Here is a 17,760-nt window from a genome sequence, read left to right on the forward strand (position 1 = left end):
CTTTCGCCTGTTCCACAAGACTCGAGCTGCACGCCTCTGAACAAACAGCGAATCAGACACGCGCATTCACTGCTTTTCTTTTGTGTGTTCTTAAAAATATAATAAAGTGTGTTTCATCAAGCCTTCAAAGTCCTTGTGACTAACAGCATTTCATGTCATGTGTCACTCCGAGATGTCTTACAGGTCGCCTGCCTGTTGTGGGTAAATGAGCAAAATTATACGTGCATGGAATACATGCATTTGGACGAGGAACTTGCGAACTGGATTCAGCCTCGTTGCATTGGACGGGTGCTACTTTCTCACCCTGGGATGCTGTTTGATAATTGGTGACTTCCCAGAGCCATGGTTTTTCCATTTCCCGATATTGTCGATCATCGTCTGTTAATGAGTGTTGCAAATCGGCATCAGGATATTTGTAAGATATCGTCGATATCCGATTACGTCGTCCTATCACCCAGCCCTATTTTGAGATGCTATTCTGCTCACTACAATTGTACGGAGCAGTCATTGTACGGAGTTACAATAGCCTTTCGCTCGAACCAGTCTGGCCATTCTCCATTGACCTCTCTCATCAACAAGGTGTTTCTGTCCGCAGAACTGACGCTCACAGGATGTTTTTTGTTTTTGGCATCATTCTGAGTAAATTCTAGAGACTGTTCTGTGTGAAAATCCTAGGAGATCAGCAGTTACAGAAATACTCAAACCAGCCCGTCTGACACCAACAATCATGCCACGATCCAAATTACTGAGATCACATTTTGAATATTATCTGAAGCTCCTTAACTTTATCTGCATGTTTTTATGCATCGCATTTCTGCCACGCGATTGGCTGATTAGATAATCGTATGAATAAGTAGGTGTAGAGGTGTTCCTAGTGAAGTGCTCAGTGAGTTCTCACCTTCACACCTTGTCCTAGCACAACAAATCATCTTTGATTTATTGACAGTAATGGCTTTTTCCTGACCAGTGCAAAGACTGCGATTACTAGCCAGGCCAGGATAAATCCCTCAAATCTGCTCAACTGTAAATGCACATCAGGGAATTGTGGGTAATTAGCCATCATAAATCAAGGACCAGACACCTGCACTTCCTCTCAGCCATTTATAATTTTGAGATCTGTTGTGCCCCAAGGGCTGGGTGATATAGCCATAAAATCTAAACATTTTTAAGCCTTATTGCTTTAAAACTCGCAAGTAATGATACAAACGAGGATTGTGAAATTTAATAGCCAAATAAAAATCGCATTACAGTCATTGCGATATTCACTGTGGTGCTTAATTTTATATACAAGATCATTGAAAAATATATTCGATATATTGCCCTGCACACAAATTTCAGGTGCATTCACATAGTTTGTCATACAACTTCATCAGATTTGCTCCTCATTTCTTCTCACTCATTAGACTCATGTCCCGCTTTCCTGTCTCAGAGTGAGGTGTTAATGGAGAATGTCTCGCCCCTCCCTCTCTCTTCCACTGTCTCGAGGAGCTGAGTCAACACTCATCGGAGACACATTGCATCATGTTGTCAGAGAGAGCTGCCCCTCTGCAGAAGTAGTAACAACACCTGTCCTTATCAGCCATTTTGGGACATGGAGAACAACCAGCATCTTATCTCTGATCAGCTCTGTTCCAAAACTTGAGCTCTCTAATGAGGCAGCTTTTTAGGGCATCATGGGCACACTTGTGCTGTGAAGATCCTTCCAAAAGACATCATCATCATTACAAATCATTCACTTTTGAGGTTTCATGTTGGTTAGGAGCTGCCATAGGCAGGAGGCAGATAGGTTTGTCCCTTAATTTTGGAACAGACCCATAGTCGCTTCAGAGGGAGTTTATATTTGGGACCATATGCGTTTAACACTGGCATCCATAATGAGTGATAATGCTGGATGACATTTCAGTGCTGTACTTCTGTGGTGTTACTGCACAACTGTGATGAGTGCGGTTTTAAAAGCAGATTTTTCAAAGCATCCTTTGTGATTCACTATTGTATGGCTTCAGGAGACTGAATATAATCAGAGGCCGTTTAGCAGAGAATGACCACTGGTATTAAAATAAATGGGAGAAATTGGAAGAGATACAGACATTGCCTGATAGTCAACTCGAGAATGTGCATGCGTATTAGCTGAACCAGCCTGAATTTTTATATATATATATATATATATATATATATATATATATATATATATATATATATATATTTTATTTTTTATTTTTATTTTTTTATACATGATCTGAACTAAAGAAGCACAATTTATGTGACCATTGTCGTCAGATGTTACTGCTGATTTCAGTTATGTTTTTTGATCATAATCTTGACCAACAGTTTTGGAGATTTCAGTCTTTACCCATTCAAGTAGACAGGAGCTGTACATTTATGCCAATTGTTACATTGAAAATAACTGCCCTAGCCTGCCTGGGAGCATTCCAAAGATTGCCACCAAGTGGACTGGCTTGCTTTGAAAGAGACTTTGATATAATGCAAGTCATACTGAAAATTTTAAAAGTCTTGGAAATTTCTATAATACAATTTTTGTCCAGTTATGCTTTTACTGAGCAGTAGAACCTTTTATTCAGATTTTTACAATTTAATAAATGTAACTATTTATGGAACATGAGTGTCTTTTATCCTGTTCCATCATTTACTAAAACAATAAGAAACGAGAGTCCATGCATTACAGTGATTTTACAGTGATACCTAATAGCCATTATAATAAGTGTGGTTTATCGAAGTATTAAGATATACTAGGGCTGTCAGTCAATAAAATTTTAAATCGAATTAATTGCATGACATGCAGATTCATTAACGCATATCAGTATTTGCTGAGGAAGACCCCCAAAGGAAGGTAATTCAATATCAGTAGGGCCTACAGAATAAGAAATGTAATAATTCAGATATTCAGATATTAATCAGATAAGATTAATAAAGCTTTGAATAGAGCTGCACGGGTAATCTTTAAAAGATCACTATGTTGATTCAGACACCCACGCGATCTCATTTCTAAATGACAACGATTCTGCAATGTATATTAACGTTCCCGTGGCATGCCTTTGTAAGGCAGTCAAATTTAAATAAAAAATTCACTTCAAAACGTGTTTTTAAATGTTGATAAACTTTATATGGCATCAACAAAACACAACGCTCCTGCACGAGATGCTGATTAAACTAAAATGCAACAGCCAAAGATGTTTGGCCAGCACAGTGCATTACAAACTGAAGGGTGCAGCCACGATTAGCCAGGAGTGTGACATAATCTCTGTTCAGTTCAATATTTTTATAGCCACCGATGCAACAAAAATACCGGCATTACCCAGATCTGACTCACTTCGCTACCTGTGAGCTGTTTGATTATAGCCGGCTGCTTTCAAACGCTCACATGCGTGTCTGCCCATGCGCTTGTGTCTTGTGATGAATGCAGTGCTCCTGCACGAGACTCTGCACTGTTCTTAATCATAATACCCATCTTTAGGTGATGTTAATGTAAACACAGCTGTTAATGAATTATGAGAGTGTAAACAGACGGGATTAAATCTGCGCTGTCTTGACGAGATATTAAAGCAAACACAGACGTTAATGTATAAGCAGATGGGACAAATTCTTAAAAATGTTAGATCTGTGCAATGTCTTAATGTATATAAACTGCATGCTGTCTGTTATAGGCATTCAGACATTCTTACTGCATCAAATCAGTATTAATGTAAATCTTATCACACAGTAAAGAATGTCAAATATTTAAGTAGTTTCATTTAGCATTAAATTACTTTTTTAATGTTTTATATTGTAATTTTTTAAATGTTTAATTACTGTTGCTGGAAAACTTAAAGTTTGAATTTAAATTAATATATTATTTTAAAAAAATTTAAGAGGTAAAATAAGTGTTTTATTGCATATTTGCAAAACTAAGTTGACAAAACTGTTAATGAAGCTTTTTTCTGCTCGTTTTACTTCTTAATTAGCATGTGAGAAACAGGCTAAATCGTTTCATTTATTTTTTTATGCACTTTTTTAACAGAATTATAATTTTTATTTATTTATTTTGCAATAACAAGGTGCTGTTTAGTTTGTAATGTATTCTTTGCACCATTTTATTATTTGATTTACAATTTTATTGCATTTTTGCATAGTTCGAAGTAGAGAACATTTTGTCAGAACCTCTAGTACATTACATGTTATTTTGTTTACTACCCTTATGTCCAGGTTTTGTAAATCACATAAGCATTTCTTCAGAATCGTGATCTTTATTCTAAGCAAAAAAAAAATCGTGCTTCTCAATTTATCCAGAATCGTGCAGCTCTAACATTGAATAGACAATAAAAAAAAGAGGCTGTTGAGGTCAGTAGATTGTTTGTTTTATTCCCATATCAATTATTGGGGTCTGAGGGTGTTTTGGGCCCTGGAGAAATTTTGACATGCCTTGACGTTTGTGCTTTTTTCAGTTGCTTAAAAACATATTAATGGCTAAAGTCTTATAACACTGTATTCAGCACAAACTGGGCTACAGTAATATATGTGTACATGTTTGTATTTTTGAGAAAATAACATTTATGTGTGGTTTTTGAAAAAACTAAAATTTCAAGTCACTAAAATAAAGCCATATAACACATACTAAACATTTGTTTACAAGACTTTTGAGAACTGGATCTTGTAGCCTAGAGTTTTTGCTACAAAATCTGCTACAATTATGATGTGAAAACCATCCTGATCACTCATTCATACAAAACAATATAGTCATTTAACTTTTGTAAGACACCTTTAGTGTTAGAAAGGCCATATGCGAGGAGGCGTGGATGATCGTGAATATTGATGTGATTCACACCTGAGACAAAGACCCCTCCCCTGAGAGAGAATGAATGTGAGGAGACTGATTGAATGTATAATCTGACTATACATTTTCTTTACATAAAGATTTACTTAAAAACTTTAGACCTACACTACCGTTTAAAAGTTTTAAATTGGTAAGATTTTTAAATGTTTTTAAAAGAAGTCTCTTCTGCTCAGCAAGGCTGCATTTATTTGATTCAAAATACAGCAAAAACTGATATTGTGAAATATTTTTACAATTTAAAATAACTGTTTTCTATTTGAATATATTGTAAAATGCAATTTATTCCTGTGATCAAAGCTGAATTTTCAGCATCATTACTGCAGTCTTCAGTGTCACATGATCCTTCAGAAATCATTCTAATATGCTGATTTTCTAATATGGGCATATTTACAGCACATTTTACACATTTACACCCAAACAGATATTTGCAAGCACAAGCTTCATTGATGATAATGAGGCAGCATAAACACTAGTTAAAATATAATCTAAACATTCATATTATTTTTATATCATATTACATATCATATTGATATCATACAGCATACAATTTAAATACCTGCTTTAGCTGAAACAACATTTAAATGTAACTAAAACTTGCCTATTAGGACATATTTCAAATTTCAATACTTTGAATACTGGCTGGCAAGTCTGGAAATAGTCCAACTAGTAAAATATGTACATGTTTATATAAAATAGCATGTCAACTAATGTATGTAAAACTAAAAGACTTACTCATCCGAAATTGTATCCTTGGCTGGATCAAGTCGCTCTTCAAAATGCAAACATTCATCGTCGGAGTCCCGCTCTTCTGAGGAAAACGTGAACTCTTCGTCACTATCCAGGAGCTTCCTCACCTGTGTAGCGTGCCATCTTCCAAACTTGCAGAAAAGCGAATGGATCTGATGATGAACTTGATGCTTTTTAAGGCATTGTTGGGGGCGTTTACCATTTGCATTGATCACCGCAGCACATTACCGTATGTATAGCGCGCACTGCTGGTGGGTGTGATCACATTAGAGATAATTAGCTGAGCCAGGAGAAACTGTACATCACTTTGTTTCATACAGATTACATTGCAGGAGAATATTTGTTTTAAATTTGAATTGTTTTATTTAATAGTTGACATTTTAAGCTTTCTTTAGACATACTGTATGTTTCATGTTTGTATGATAAATATTCGTGGAGTTTCAGTTCATTTTTGTGACGTGTTTCAGAAAGATGCTCGCGGAGACAGAGACGGCTGAAAGCGCACCCTGTTTATTTTCTTTAATAACAAGGTTTTGTTGTTATTGTGAGTGTACACAAATAAAAGTAGACCCTTATAGTCTCTAATGATGTCGTACACTTATCTGTATGCCCAAAAATTACGGAGTATTTTAAGTTGTTTCCGCTGTTATGAGGAAAAAAATCCAGCAGGACGCGCCAGCGCGTCCGTCGACCCCAGAGGGTTAAAGGGGTTTGTTTTTCATGAAACATAAACAGAATATGAAAAGCTGTTACACACGATTACTTTGAGCAAATACTCCCAATTAAAATACACTGTGATACAATGCGTAGATGCTGAGGTAATCTTCACGCTAGAGCGAGTCTGACATGCTGCTGAACGGCTGACGGGAATTCGGGCGGCTGCTCCCGGGTCCTTGTGCCTGCCGCATACACCCTCTGTCAGTGCAACTTATACACAGATGCGACCTATCTGTGTTTTTTTTTCCTCTCAACAACGCAATTTTGACTCGATGCGACTTATATTCAAGTGTGACTTTATTTCTGGAAAATACGGTAACCCACATCCACCACATTTCATCTGAAATTATTAAACTGTTCACTCAACCAGCACCATAAACTATCAAACAGTTATGACATATGAAATATTCATGAATTAAATAGTTTACTTACGGTTTTGCGGTCCAAGAGTTTTGGTACTCACTGGTTCACAAGCAGTCCACACTGATATGAGCCGAATACACAAATAGTCCATGCTGAAATGTTCTGAAAACGCAAACGTGATACAATCCATGGTGATGTTGGGTGCGTCAACTGGCTTAAACAGGCCAACCAGAGACACTGGTCTTCACATCTCACATCGTCCGTGTTTGTTTACACACAGAACGGCATGTGTTTCTCCCGGTCAGTGGCAGCAGCAGAATGAGACGTTTTTAAAAGTTGTGCTTGTAGTCCTCTTAAAACACTGCACACATCGCCGTAAATGCATCGAACCGATTTAAGACATCCGTCTAGCAGAGCATGTGAGCGGAGCGTAGCGGGAGCGGAACGATACGAATTTCACTGGAGCGAGGAGTGCGTTTCACGAAACCACGCTCAGCCCTGCTCCGGCTGCTCACAAGGTGCTCACTTTCCGCTCCCAACAGAATGCGCTACATTTCGGGTATGGCTACATTAATAGGCTATATGTGTGCTTCTACACTGACAAATATCTGGTGTTGGCGGCTGTATTAGGTCCAAGATTTTAAACAGAGTGTATTATCAGAGATGAGGCAGCGTTTAAACTCGCAAACTGCAAAAAAAGTGGCTTTAGATTAGTACGTTTGATTTATTTATGTGAATCAGTTCAAATCAAATAAATTCAAAAGTGATCAAATTTTGATTTGTTTGGGACATCAGTCAAAAATATAAACCATTTCAGAGCAAATACATAAAATATTGAATGTAGTCAAAAGGCTGAAAAATATTGAGATTAAGGCTATATCACCCAGCACTTGGGGCACAGCAGATCTCTGAATTATAAATGGCTGAGAGGAAACGCAGGTGTCTGGCCCTTGATTTATGATGGCTAATTACCCACAATTCCCTGATGTGCATTTGTGTGATTCGTGAACTGATGGTGACAGGTGCCGATTCCAACAACACTCTACAGTGAGGTGAGAGCGCAGAGGCAGCTCAAAACACTGATTAGTTTCCTGGACATACGTCTGTAATGTAAAACCATTTTATTAGGGTACTGCGGACGTCTAAGGTTTACCTTCGATTCGCATGGGATAAGCGATGTCTGTATAAATCACAGAGATGAGTGTCGACTGCATTTACACACTGCTGTCACGTGTAACTGACCCATCAGAAAATGTATGCTATTTAGCTGTGCTAATTAATTATGAAGCAAGCATTAAACATGTTCATATGTATCTGGGATTATTAGAAGGAACTGACTTGAATATCTGGCAAAATACAACAGAACTGGTTACATTAGCAAGCCAGTCATCCTACAGTACACTCTTGAATTAAAAATATAGACAATCTTTTCACATTATGTAAATTTATTTGTCCCTCCAAAAAATATATTGCGAAACGCAGGGCTCAACACAATTTTTCCCATTCACTCTGCTCAAATCACAAAATTAGCACTTGTGTCATTTTCTAATTTTCCTAATCAAAAGAAATCATGTTCGTTTTTTTCTCATGCATCAATCCAAACGCAACAGCCACCGTTAGGTAAAATTTAGATTTTCTGGTGTCTTCTCAATGACCTACATCCACTTCAGACACTTATTGAACTTTAGAAACAATGAGTTAAAGGGTTCACTGGCTGGACAGTAGAGGTCGACCGATAGTGGATTTTACCGATACCGATAACTAAGTTGGGCAGTACCTGCCGATAACCGATTAATCAACCGATAGTTTTTAAAATTAATACTGAATGAAGAAATAACACTCAAAGTAAAATAGTGCTGAACTGTATTACAAAAATAAACAATACTGACTGAACCATGAAAATGTATTGTACATTTTTAAATGAAATAAATATATAAATATGAATATATATATATATATATATATATATATATATATATATATATATATATATATATATATATATATATATATAATATACTAATATACCCCAGTTTGGGAAACACTGGCATAGAACATTCCTATCCTGGCTCTTAAAAAAAAAAAGAGCATTTCATTTTCAACTAATGTGCATAAAATAAAAATTTTTTAGTCAGTCCATATTCTCAAACGTTAAGTCAAATTTAAAATGAGGGGGGGAAACACTTCAATAGACAGTTCACATGGTGTTACACTGATTCCTACTACTCCAGACTCGAGCTTCATAATAACAGTGTAATACCACATTGTTTTTTATTCAGTACAGTTGTATGTAGAGTAGCAATATTCACAGATAGCAGTGGTATTCGGCTGAACTCGGTGGTGAAGCGGCTCAGATTATGAGCCCAGGCCAGGGGCTGTTCAATAAGACGGAACACAACAGACTGGAACTGAACACATTTCCAAGTTGAACATCTTTCCTGATAAAGCATTTAAACAACTCATTGCTTAATCTGAGAAACGCTCATAAGAAAGTAAGACCCAATGGCTAAAGACCTCCACTAACTGTAAGGGGCTGTTCACAGTTCACAACAAATGCTTTTGCAACCATCCATTTGTTTTTCTATGTAAACGCACGCTAGACGAACGTCTTTGTTTCCCTTTGTTTATGTTTATTCAGCGTCTCTTGCAGGAGTGCTGTTTTTTAAATGATGTGTCTAATTAAAAATAACTTAAAAAGCATACTGAGACACCTGCTTTCTGTTAAACTGTATTTATTGCGCAGTGTCTAGACTTTTTTAGTGCAAGAATGGGAGCGATCTGAAGTCATCGTATTACAGTAAGGATACAATTTTTTAATTGAAATCAGATGCGTTTCTGATTTGTTTATACGTTTCTCTCGGCTGCATGAAGATATTAATTTGCTTTCTCACGTCACAAGCTTTAAATATGCAACTTAGCTGGCTAATGAATGCATAAACGTGACCAGCTGGATATAAACGAATGCAAATAGATGGTAATAGTTGGTAACAGTCGTGCAATTTAAACATTTGGGTAGGACTTGCATGTATTTTTGTCATATTGTTCTAAACGCTTGAGGTTAGTTTTAATGTTAGCGTCTTCTCAGCAAACATACTGCTGTTCTCTACTAATGCAGCATGTAGTCAACAAATTAATTACTTCATAATGATATGGCAACGTGTACTGTATACATACCTTTTCGTTGTTGATGTTTTGATGTTTGATGTTCCGCTCCATGCAGAATGTAGTCTCATGTGTCAAAACAAACACAACAAGGCATCAGTGAAGTGATCGTATTTATTTCACCTCCAGAGGCCGCTCTCATACTGCATAAAAACAGCGGACCCTTCCCAGCCGCTCATGCAACGGACGCAACTATCAATGTGGATTTTTGCTGATAACAGATAGCTCCAGAAGTCTGTTATCGGTGCCAATTAATCAGCAAAACCGATATATCGGTCGACCTCTACTGGACAGTTCAGATTCACTGGCTTTTTACTAACATGTCAATTCTCCTTTTTAGAGTTATAACTTGGCATTGCCTCTTTTAAAAGTGGCATGAGATACATAATAATGGTCAAACTCATTCATCTAGTGCATTTTTATGTAGAAAAACATTTAAATCCAGATAATCACATGAAGGTGTCTTGTGTAAGTCCCCTTTGGATGAATCTTCCATGACAGGCCCTCTCTCCTCTTCACCTGTGTGACTGACTGAGCACCAGTGTACAGGGCCAAGGGTGCAATGACGGAAAATAGGCGTTGATGTCTTGCTGAAGAGGCAGTCATATGCAGATGTATTTGGTCCTTGTGATGTCACAGTTTCAACAAATTCCAAACGAGCCATTTCAGAAGCTTGGTTTAAATAAATGCTCTTTTTCTATTGAGGAAGTTCTGAAACTTACAGTATGTTTTTATACTGTAAAATCTTTTGATCTTATGTCAAAAGATCAAGAAAAATGTGATTCCTCATGCCATGACCCCTTTAACATAAGGCTACAGTCAACAGCAATCTATTTTACAGTTGAGTTTCTTAATCTGTCCTGTTCTCACAGTTCTATCTGTGCTATTTTTAATTGTCAGTCTATGTACATGTGCAGTAGATGGATGCTTTTGGAGCATCGCACTGGTTTTCAGTGTCACAAATGCCATGTTTTTAGGATACTGTGTCAAGATAAAAGTAGTTGAAACTTTGAGAATCGTGTCTCATGATCCCTGCATTCTATTGTGCTTCGTCCAGGGAGTTTTGTGAGGTTTAATGAGGAGCGCTGACTGCCGCTTACTGACACTGCTTGTAGGAACACAAATTTTGAATTGCACCGATGATAGAAAAATACGTGCTTTTATTACAGAATTTTTGTAAGGGACAGGGACATGATTAATTGCGTTAATATTTTAACACAGTTTTTTTTTTTTATGATTAATCGCACTAAAATATCACATTAAATCGACAGCCCTGATATACAGTATACATACCTTTTTTCTGGAATTGGCAGTTGCTCTGTTAACTAAATAACAGCTTATGTGTTTTTCCTTTCTTTTTCAGTTTTCTGTAAATCTGTTCAGGACTCTGCCCCCCTCCTCCAACCCTACAGGAGCAGAGTTTGACCCTGAGGAGGATGAGCCCACTCTGGAGGCAGCTTGGCCGCATCTGCAGGTGTGTGTGGAGCTTCATTTCATCAGAACCTGACTCTTAAGGGCCTTCCATATGACTCATGTCGTGCGTCAGTGCACTGCAGAGAACATCTTGTTTTGATTTAAATGCTGGCACTTCCCATCTAATGATACACCATCTGAAAATGTCCTTTCTTATTGGCTGATGCTTCGAAAGGTCTGTGGCTACAGGGTCAAAGCAGAAATAGTTTGAACTTTGAGGGCCACGTTAAAATGCTTGACAGAAGTGCAAGCTGACGCTTCACTCCATAGACTACAATGCATTTGGCAACGCTGATGCTAGTCATGTGGAAGTCCATTTACATGTTCTTACTGACTCTCTAGATGCAGTTTTAGCCCAGTGTTACACATGGTTTGCAATTTTACTCAATTTTGAGCTAAGGGAAAAATGTAATCCAAGATGGTGAGCAAGGCGAAAGGTATCTGAATTAGTAATATACTTAATTCATTCAATAATGAAAAGTATGGGTTAAAAAAGTTACCTAATTTAAAATTGACTATTTTAATATTAGATGTGCTGTGTATTTTTATACTTAGAGTATCATGTTATTAGCTTAGCAACAAGCTAACATCAAACTCTTACAAATTCGTTAGTTTAGCCTCCAATGCAGAGCACAATTTAGTGTGGCGCAAGGAGTTGCTGACTATGTAGTGTTCCAAAATAGTCACTTATGAGGTTCCATCTCATTAGGTTTTACCCTTAGAAGGCAGCTGCATGCATAGGCAGTACAAAGCAAGGCAATTCACTAAGTCTTAGCACAGAGCGTCCATCTCAAGTTAGTAAGAGGTCCATTTGTGCTAAAACGAACAACATTTGTTTTTGTGGTGGCAAAGAGGACCTGACTGATACATTAATCTTGTATTGATATTGATCCTTTTGCTACCCCTCTCTTTTTGTCTCTCTCTTTCTCTCCATCCTTCAGCTTGTATACGAGTTCTTTTTAAGATTCCTGGAATCACCTGACTTCCAGCCCAACGTTGCCAAAAAATATATTGACCAAAAGTTTGTAATGTCGGTGAGTACCCTTTCTTGTGTGCTATAACTGCATCACAGTTTGCCTCACCCACAGACCAGCAATGGAAGATACACACTGTACCTGTTGTGGAGTGAGAAAACAGGCCTCTGGTTGCTATATAAGTTGCTATTGCTATATAAATTGTATATAAGTTTATGCAGTGCAGTGATTATCTCTTTCTGCACTGTACTTGGGTTAAAAGTTTGAGGATTTAAACTTTTTTTTTTTTTTAAATTAAAGTGTTCTTTATCAAGGCAAATGATGCCCATTTCATGTGTGACCCTCATCTGTTGTAAACCACGCTAAATTCCGTCCAGCAGCTAATGATTCAATACCTTGGATTAGTTTGAATGAAATATAATTTATATATCACTACATGACCAGGGCCAGTTGATTTCTTTTGTACTACTTCCACACAGTTTCTTACAGAAGCTCTTTGAGGATAGGGAGGGAATTTATTTTCTGAAATAGTTTTGCATTCTCACTTTTAGTCAGAACGATTATGATTTTTATTGCCATTGTTCTGGTTTTCTTTCGGTTTTACCATGAGTATAATGGTTAAAATATGGTTACTTTAGTCAAACAATGGTGAATGGGAGAGCTGCTCCATCCCTTCAGATGCTCTCATTTGTCCAACATCAAGACGATTCAGCAGTAATAAGGGAAAAGTGATATTTTGAAGTGTTTTCATAGATGATTATGGTAATGCCTCATTTCTTTTACAGCTTCTGGAGCTGTTTGACAGTGAAGACCCCAGAGAGAGGGACTTCCTAAAGACCATCCTGCACAGGATCTATGGAAAGTTCCTGGGGCTGAGAGCCTACATCCGTCGGCAGATTAACAACATATTTTACAGGCAAGCTCTCAAACTAATCCACATCTGTATTAGTTTCTTACTTATGCTATGGATGCTGACTATATGGTGCTCTAAAAATGTGTCCTCATTCATAAGCTTTGTAATGCTGGCATTCTAAGAAGTGAGTTGGTCTTTGAATCAGTAGAGAGTTTTCCATTCTCAGGAATGAGAGCAGGTGAGACGGATAGCTGAGTCGATGTCCTTGATCTCTCACTGTAGGTTTATATACGAGACAGAGCATCACAATGGGATCGCAGAGCTTTTAGAAATCTTAGGAAGGTGAGTGTTGCCACTATCAAGTGTTGTTTACTGAACTGAAAGAACGTGTCTGTCACATGACCAGTCTCATGTTCTTCCCACAGTATAATTAATGGCTTTGCCTTGCCACTGAAAGAGGAGCACAAGATGTTCCTCATCAGAGTCCTGCTGCCTTTACACAAAGTCAAGTCTCTCAGCGTCTATCACCCGCAGGTACGCTTAAGAGGAACTCTTTCCTGAAAACATTTGTTTCATTGGCAGTTTGTGTGTGGTAATGATTGCCTCGTAGGGGTGGGTTATGCAACAACAAAAAAATCACAGTAGAAATTATAGGACGACCAATAGTGGATTTTGCTGATATATAAGGTGGTGAAATAGGCAGATATCTGAGAAATCGGCTGATAGTTTTTCTTTTTTTTTTTAGAATGTTAAAATAGGCTAAATAAGGCTTTCCTTACTGTGTCAGGCACAGACATATAGGCTACAAGAGTCTAAAATAAATAAAATCCCAAATGTAGATAATTGTTCAACCAAAATTCCAATAATGACCTGGAAAAAAGATTTGGTGCTTTACGCAATACTTAAATATAAACAAGCCCAGAATACACCAGAGAATCTGATTTTGAAATGACAGAGACATGGCTCTGTTGCAATGCTCTTTATGCAAGAATTTACAAAATTAAGCTTTTTATAGCCAATATATTTCACCAGATGAGGTTTAATGAATTTGGAGACACGATGTATGTGCTGACCTGATGGCACATGCATTTTTCTTTGCATGCTTCTACTCCAGTTTAGAACATTTGATTTACAAAATATGCATTGAAGTGAGGATAAAAATATGGATGAATATTGTCAATGATGACATTTAGATACAGCAAATTCCCACGAAGTGTCAATGATTGTTTTTATTTTGCCACTTGAGGCCGCTGTTATACTGTAGAACCAAATCATTCTAACTGTAGACTCCTTCAGCGCCATCCAAAGACGAACACGGAGGAATAAAAAAAAAAAAAAAAGTATTGGCATAGATTTTTGTCGATAATGATTGTTCCAAAATGCAACTATCGGTAAAACCGATATATCGGTCTACCTCTAGTAGAAATCATGGTATTCCTAAAACTTTGGCTGATTAATGAGAATTATCACTAGAAACACTGTTTGAAAAACTACTGAAAAAAGTCATTTTTACTTTAATGTCTGAAATAGGGCTCTGTTTTATTAAAATGTTAACTAATTAATTGCACAGTTTTCTGTAATTAATCACGATTAATTGTGGTGCATGGTGCAATAAAACAAACATTAATATAATCATAAATATATTTAATTTATAATTTGTCTCAAAACACAGACTAATTAGTCATTTATTTTAATTATTTAAATATGTACATGTTGAAATGTTAAGTTTTTTGGTGGATAGAGTTAATTAGACACACTTTTACATCTTTGATACAAGTATACTGTATGTATGCATGCCATACATTAGTGGATATGCTGTAATTAAATGTTGGGCAAAATCTTCTGCAGTTTTCCAGTGGAAATATTATATATTTTTTTATACAAATGGGCAGATTCAGTTAATATATCAAACTTTATTGGCAAGAGAAATTTAAGTGTACATAGCTGATGCATTATTAGACACTATATATTAGGGCTGCAACTAACGATTATTTTGATAATCGACTAATCTAACGATTATTAGAACGATTATTCGACTATTCGGGCGATTATTGCAATGATTAATCATTAGCTCTTAACTGATTATTCAGCTTGTGCCCCGACTTAAAAGGTTGTATTAAACGTGCTTGCTAACAATAAAGAGGACAAAATCATCTTTTAAAAATACCTCTAAATGACATTCACTGAATTAAAGGGAAAAAATACTTTTTATTATATTTAATTCAGTAAAAATTTCACTACAAAAAAAATCCTATTGTTATCAAGTATATTTGTCTTTTTTTCTATTTAAAATTGTCTAAAAATCTTTAAAACAAGATACATTTACTTGAGATGCAACATATAAGATATTTAGACTTGCTTTAAGAGAATATATCTTTAATATAAGTGTATTTTGTATATAAGTGTATTTTTTCACTTGTTTATACTTCTGCCAGTGCAATAAAGACAAAATATACTTATATTCAAGATCTATTCTCTAAAAGCAAGTCTAAATATCTTATCTGCTGCTTCTCAGGTGAATGCATCTTTTTTAAAAGGATTTTTAGATATTTTAAAATATTTTTATTTTTAATATTATATTCAACATTCTCAGATAAAAAAAAAAAAAAAAAAACTTAATTCTGCAGTATAGCTGCTAAAGTAAATGTACGTTGTTTTAAAGGAGTTTTTGATATTTATATTGGAAAACAAGCCAAAACAAAAACAAATAAAAAACGTATTTTGTTGCAGTGTATAATGGGGTGAAGACTACCCCCTCTCATCTTTTTGTTCACTTCAGTCCATCTTTAACTCACAAAAAAACAAACTCTCTCTTATTAATAAAGCTGCGTTTTGCCAATTTTCTTCACGATAAGAAATGCACAGTGACATATATTATGATTCAATAAGTTGCCATCGCGTTATAATCTAGCTTCATTAAGCGTGCGCACTCGAGGGATGAGCGTACCCGCAACAGAGTGTACCTCAGACGGGTGCAATTTCAATCTCTCCCCCTTAGATCGGGACACTTCGCGCAACTCATAGAAGAGGAATGCCAGTTTCCTTTAATACTTTAATAAAGCCATAACGCATTAAATATAGCTGCATTAAAGATGTAACGCCGGGGTGTTTCCTTTAAAGACGCTCGACACGCAAGTTTTGCTTAAGCTGAGCATCAGCTCCAGCTACGCTTATTTCACAACAAGAGTGCTTCTGTATTTACTTATTTTGTATTTTTGCATTATAATTCCCTCATACTTTGCGATCTACATCACCTGAAGCTGTTTGGAAAGTTTAGAGTGCATCTGGACTGTGAGATGTGTTTTCTTTCTCTCCTCAGTCAGGCACGAGCTGCAGTGCTGCTCTTGTGTGCAATCATTAGAGTTTCATATGATCTTATGTTACGTTAAGATCAAACGACTATTGGACAATGAAAATTTTTGTCGACAATTTTTTATTGTCGACAACGTCGACTAATTGTTTCAGCCCTACTATATATACAGAAATAAAATATAGTGAATGCTGAAGAAGTTTAATTTGCTGAAGCTTATAATCTCAAAAATAAAACAATCTTCTCTGCCTGTTTCTGTTTCTATTGCACACGCACTGGGTCTCTCTTGCGCAGTTTCGCTTTTGACATTGGTTGAGATGTCAGTCACTATATGTGTCCCCTCCCCTGGCACATGGTGAGTGAAGCTGAACGGGTGTTTTTCAATTTATTCAAATAAGAGCTGAGCGCCACGCTCGTAAGGTTGATTCTCATTGGAATAAATTAAAAACACCCGTTCAGCTTTGCTCACCATGCGTTAGTGGACTTACACTATCAGTGAGCGATTTAGAATCAAACGAATTGTTAAAAAATTACAATTGAATCTGCTTAGAACCATTTTCTCTTTAAACCCAACCAAAAATTAAGCTCCTCTTTAAGTTGATCATAATCGTTTGCATGAATTCTAAACTCCCAGGGGTTTATTTTTATTAAAACAAACCGATTTAAACATTTTTCTTTTTGTTATATGAAGATCACTTTGGACAATTTCAATCAGGCTTTCATCGCTTATTTTTGGTACTTTTCAAAGGCCTTTTATGTATGGATTTTACTGTTTTTGCCACCTTGTCCCCCCAGACCTAGACTTTTATGATTAAACTATAAAAATCCATTATATAAACAAAAATCAAAAACCTTTTCAATATTTAATGTTTGAAAATTATTTCTATTGACTGTTAAACAATTACGACTGTCCCACACATAATTTCCATCACAACAAACAGTTTTGCCCCTTATAACTTTTTTCAGAAGTTAGTTCACTTGTTCACCAAGTGGACTAAAGTGTCAGTGAAGAGCATGCCTGAGATGAAAAATGAGACAAGTGATGTTTGAAGAAAACTAAAAACTTTAACAAATTTAAGTGAATATCACTTGTGATGAGAATATTTTTATTCAGTGTCATTTCCAATAAAGCAAAAAGTGTGTGAAGATATTATTAAATTGTGGTTTTTTACATAAAATGTTAGCTATGAATTAGCCACACATTTCCACCACAGAATTCTATTAAACACAATACAGAATTTGAGATGTGCTGGAAATGACACTGGTGGGACTTTTCATGACTGTCACAAAAACATGACAAAAATCACAGAAATCTCCTGTGATGCATTTAAAT

At 36.3% G+C, this 17,760-nt stretch overlaps 1 protein-coding gene across 1 annotated transcript in view; it reads left to right on the forward strand.

Moving 5' to 3' along the window:
- The window catches only part of LOC127413699 (serine/threonine-protein phosphatase 2A 56 kDa regulatory subunit delta isoform), a 63,923-nt gene that overhangs the window by 35,233 nt on the left and 10,930 nt on the right, over positions 1-17,760 (forward strand). The window contains exons 5-9 of the mRNA XM_051651043.1: positions 11,181-11,291; positions 12,232-12,324; positions 13,050-13,180; positions 13,400-13,459; positions 13,543-13,651. Of these exons, the coding sequence (XP_051507003.1) occupies positions 11,181-11,291; positions 12,232-12,324; positions 13,050-13,180; positions 13,400-13,459; positions 13,543-13,651 (504 nt within the window). The remainder of the gene's footprint in view (positions 1-11,180; positions 11,292-12,231; positions 12,325-13,049; positions 13,181-13,399; positions 13,460-13,542; positions 13,652-17,760) is intronic.

This window comes from Myxocyprinus asiaticus, chromosome 23 (genome assembly GCF_019703515.2).
Source record: "Myxocyprinus asiaticus isolate MX2 ecotype Aquarium Trade chromosome 23, UBuf_Myxa_2, whole genome shotgun sequence".
In the NCBI taxonomy this organism is placed as follows: Eukaryota; Metazoa; Chordata; class Actinopteri; order Cypriniformes; family Catostomidae; genus Myxocyprinus; species Myxocyprinus asiaticus.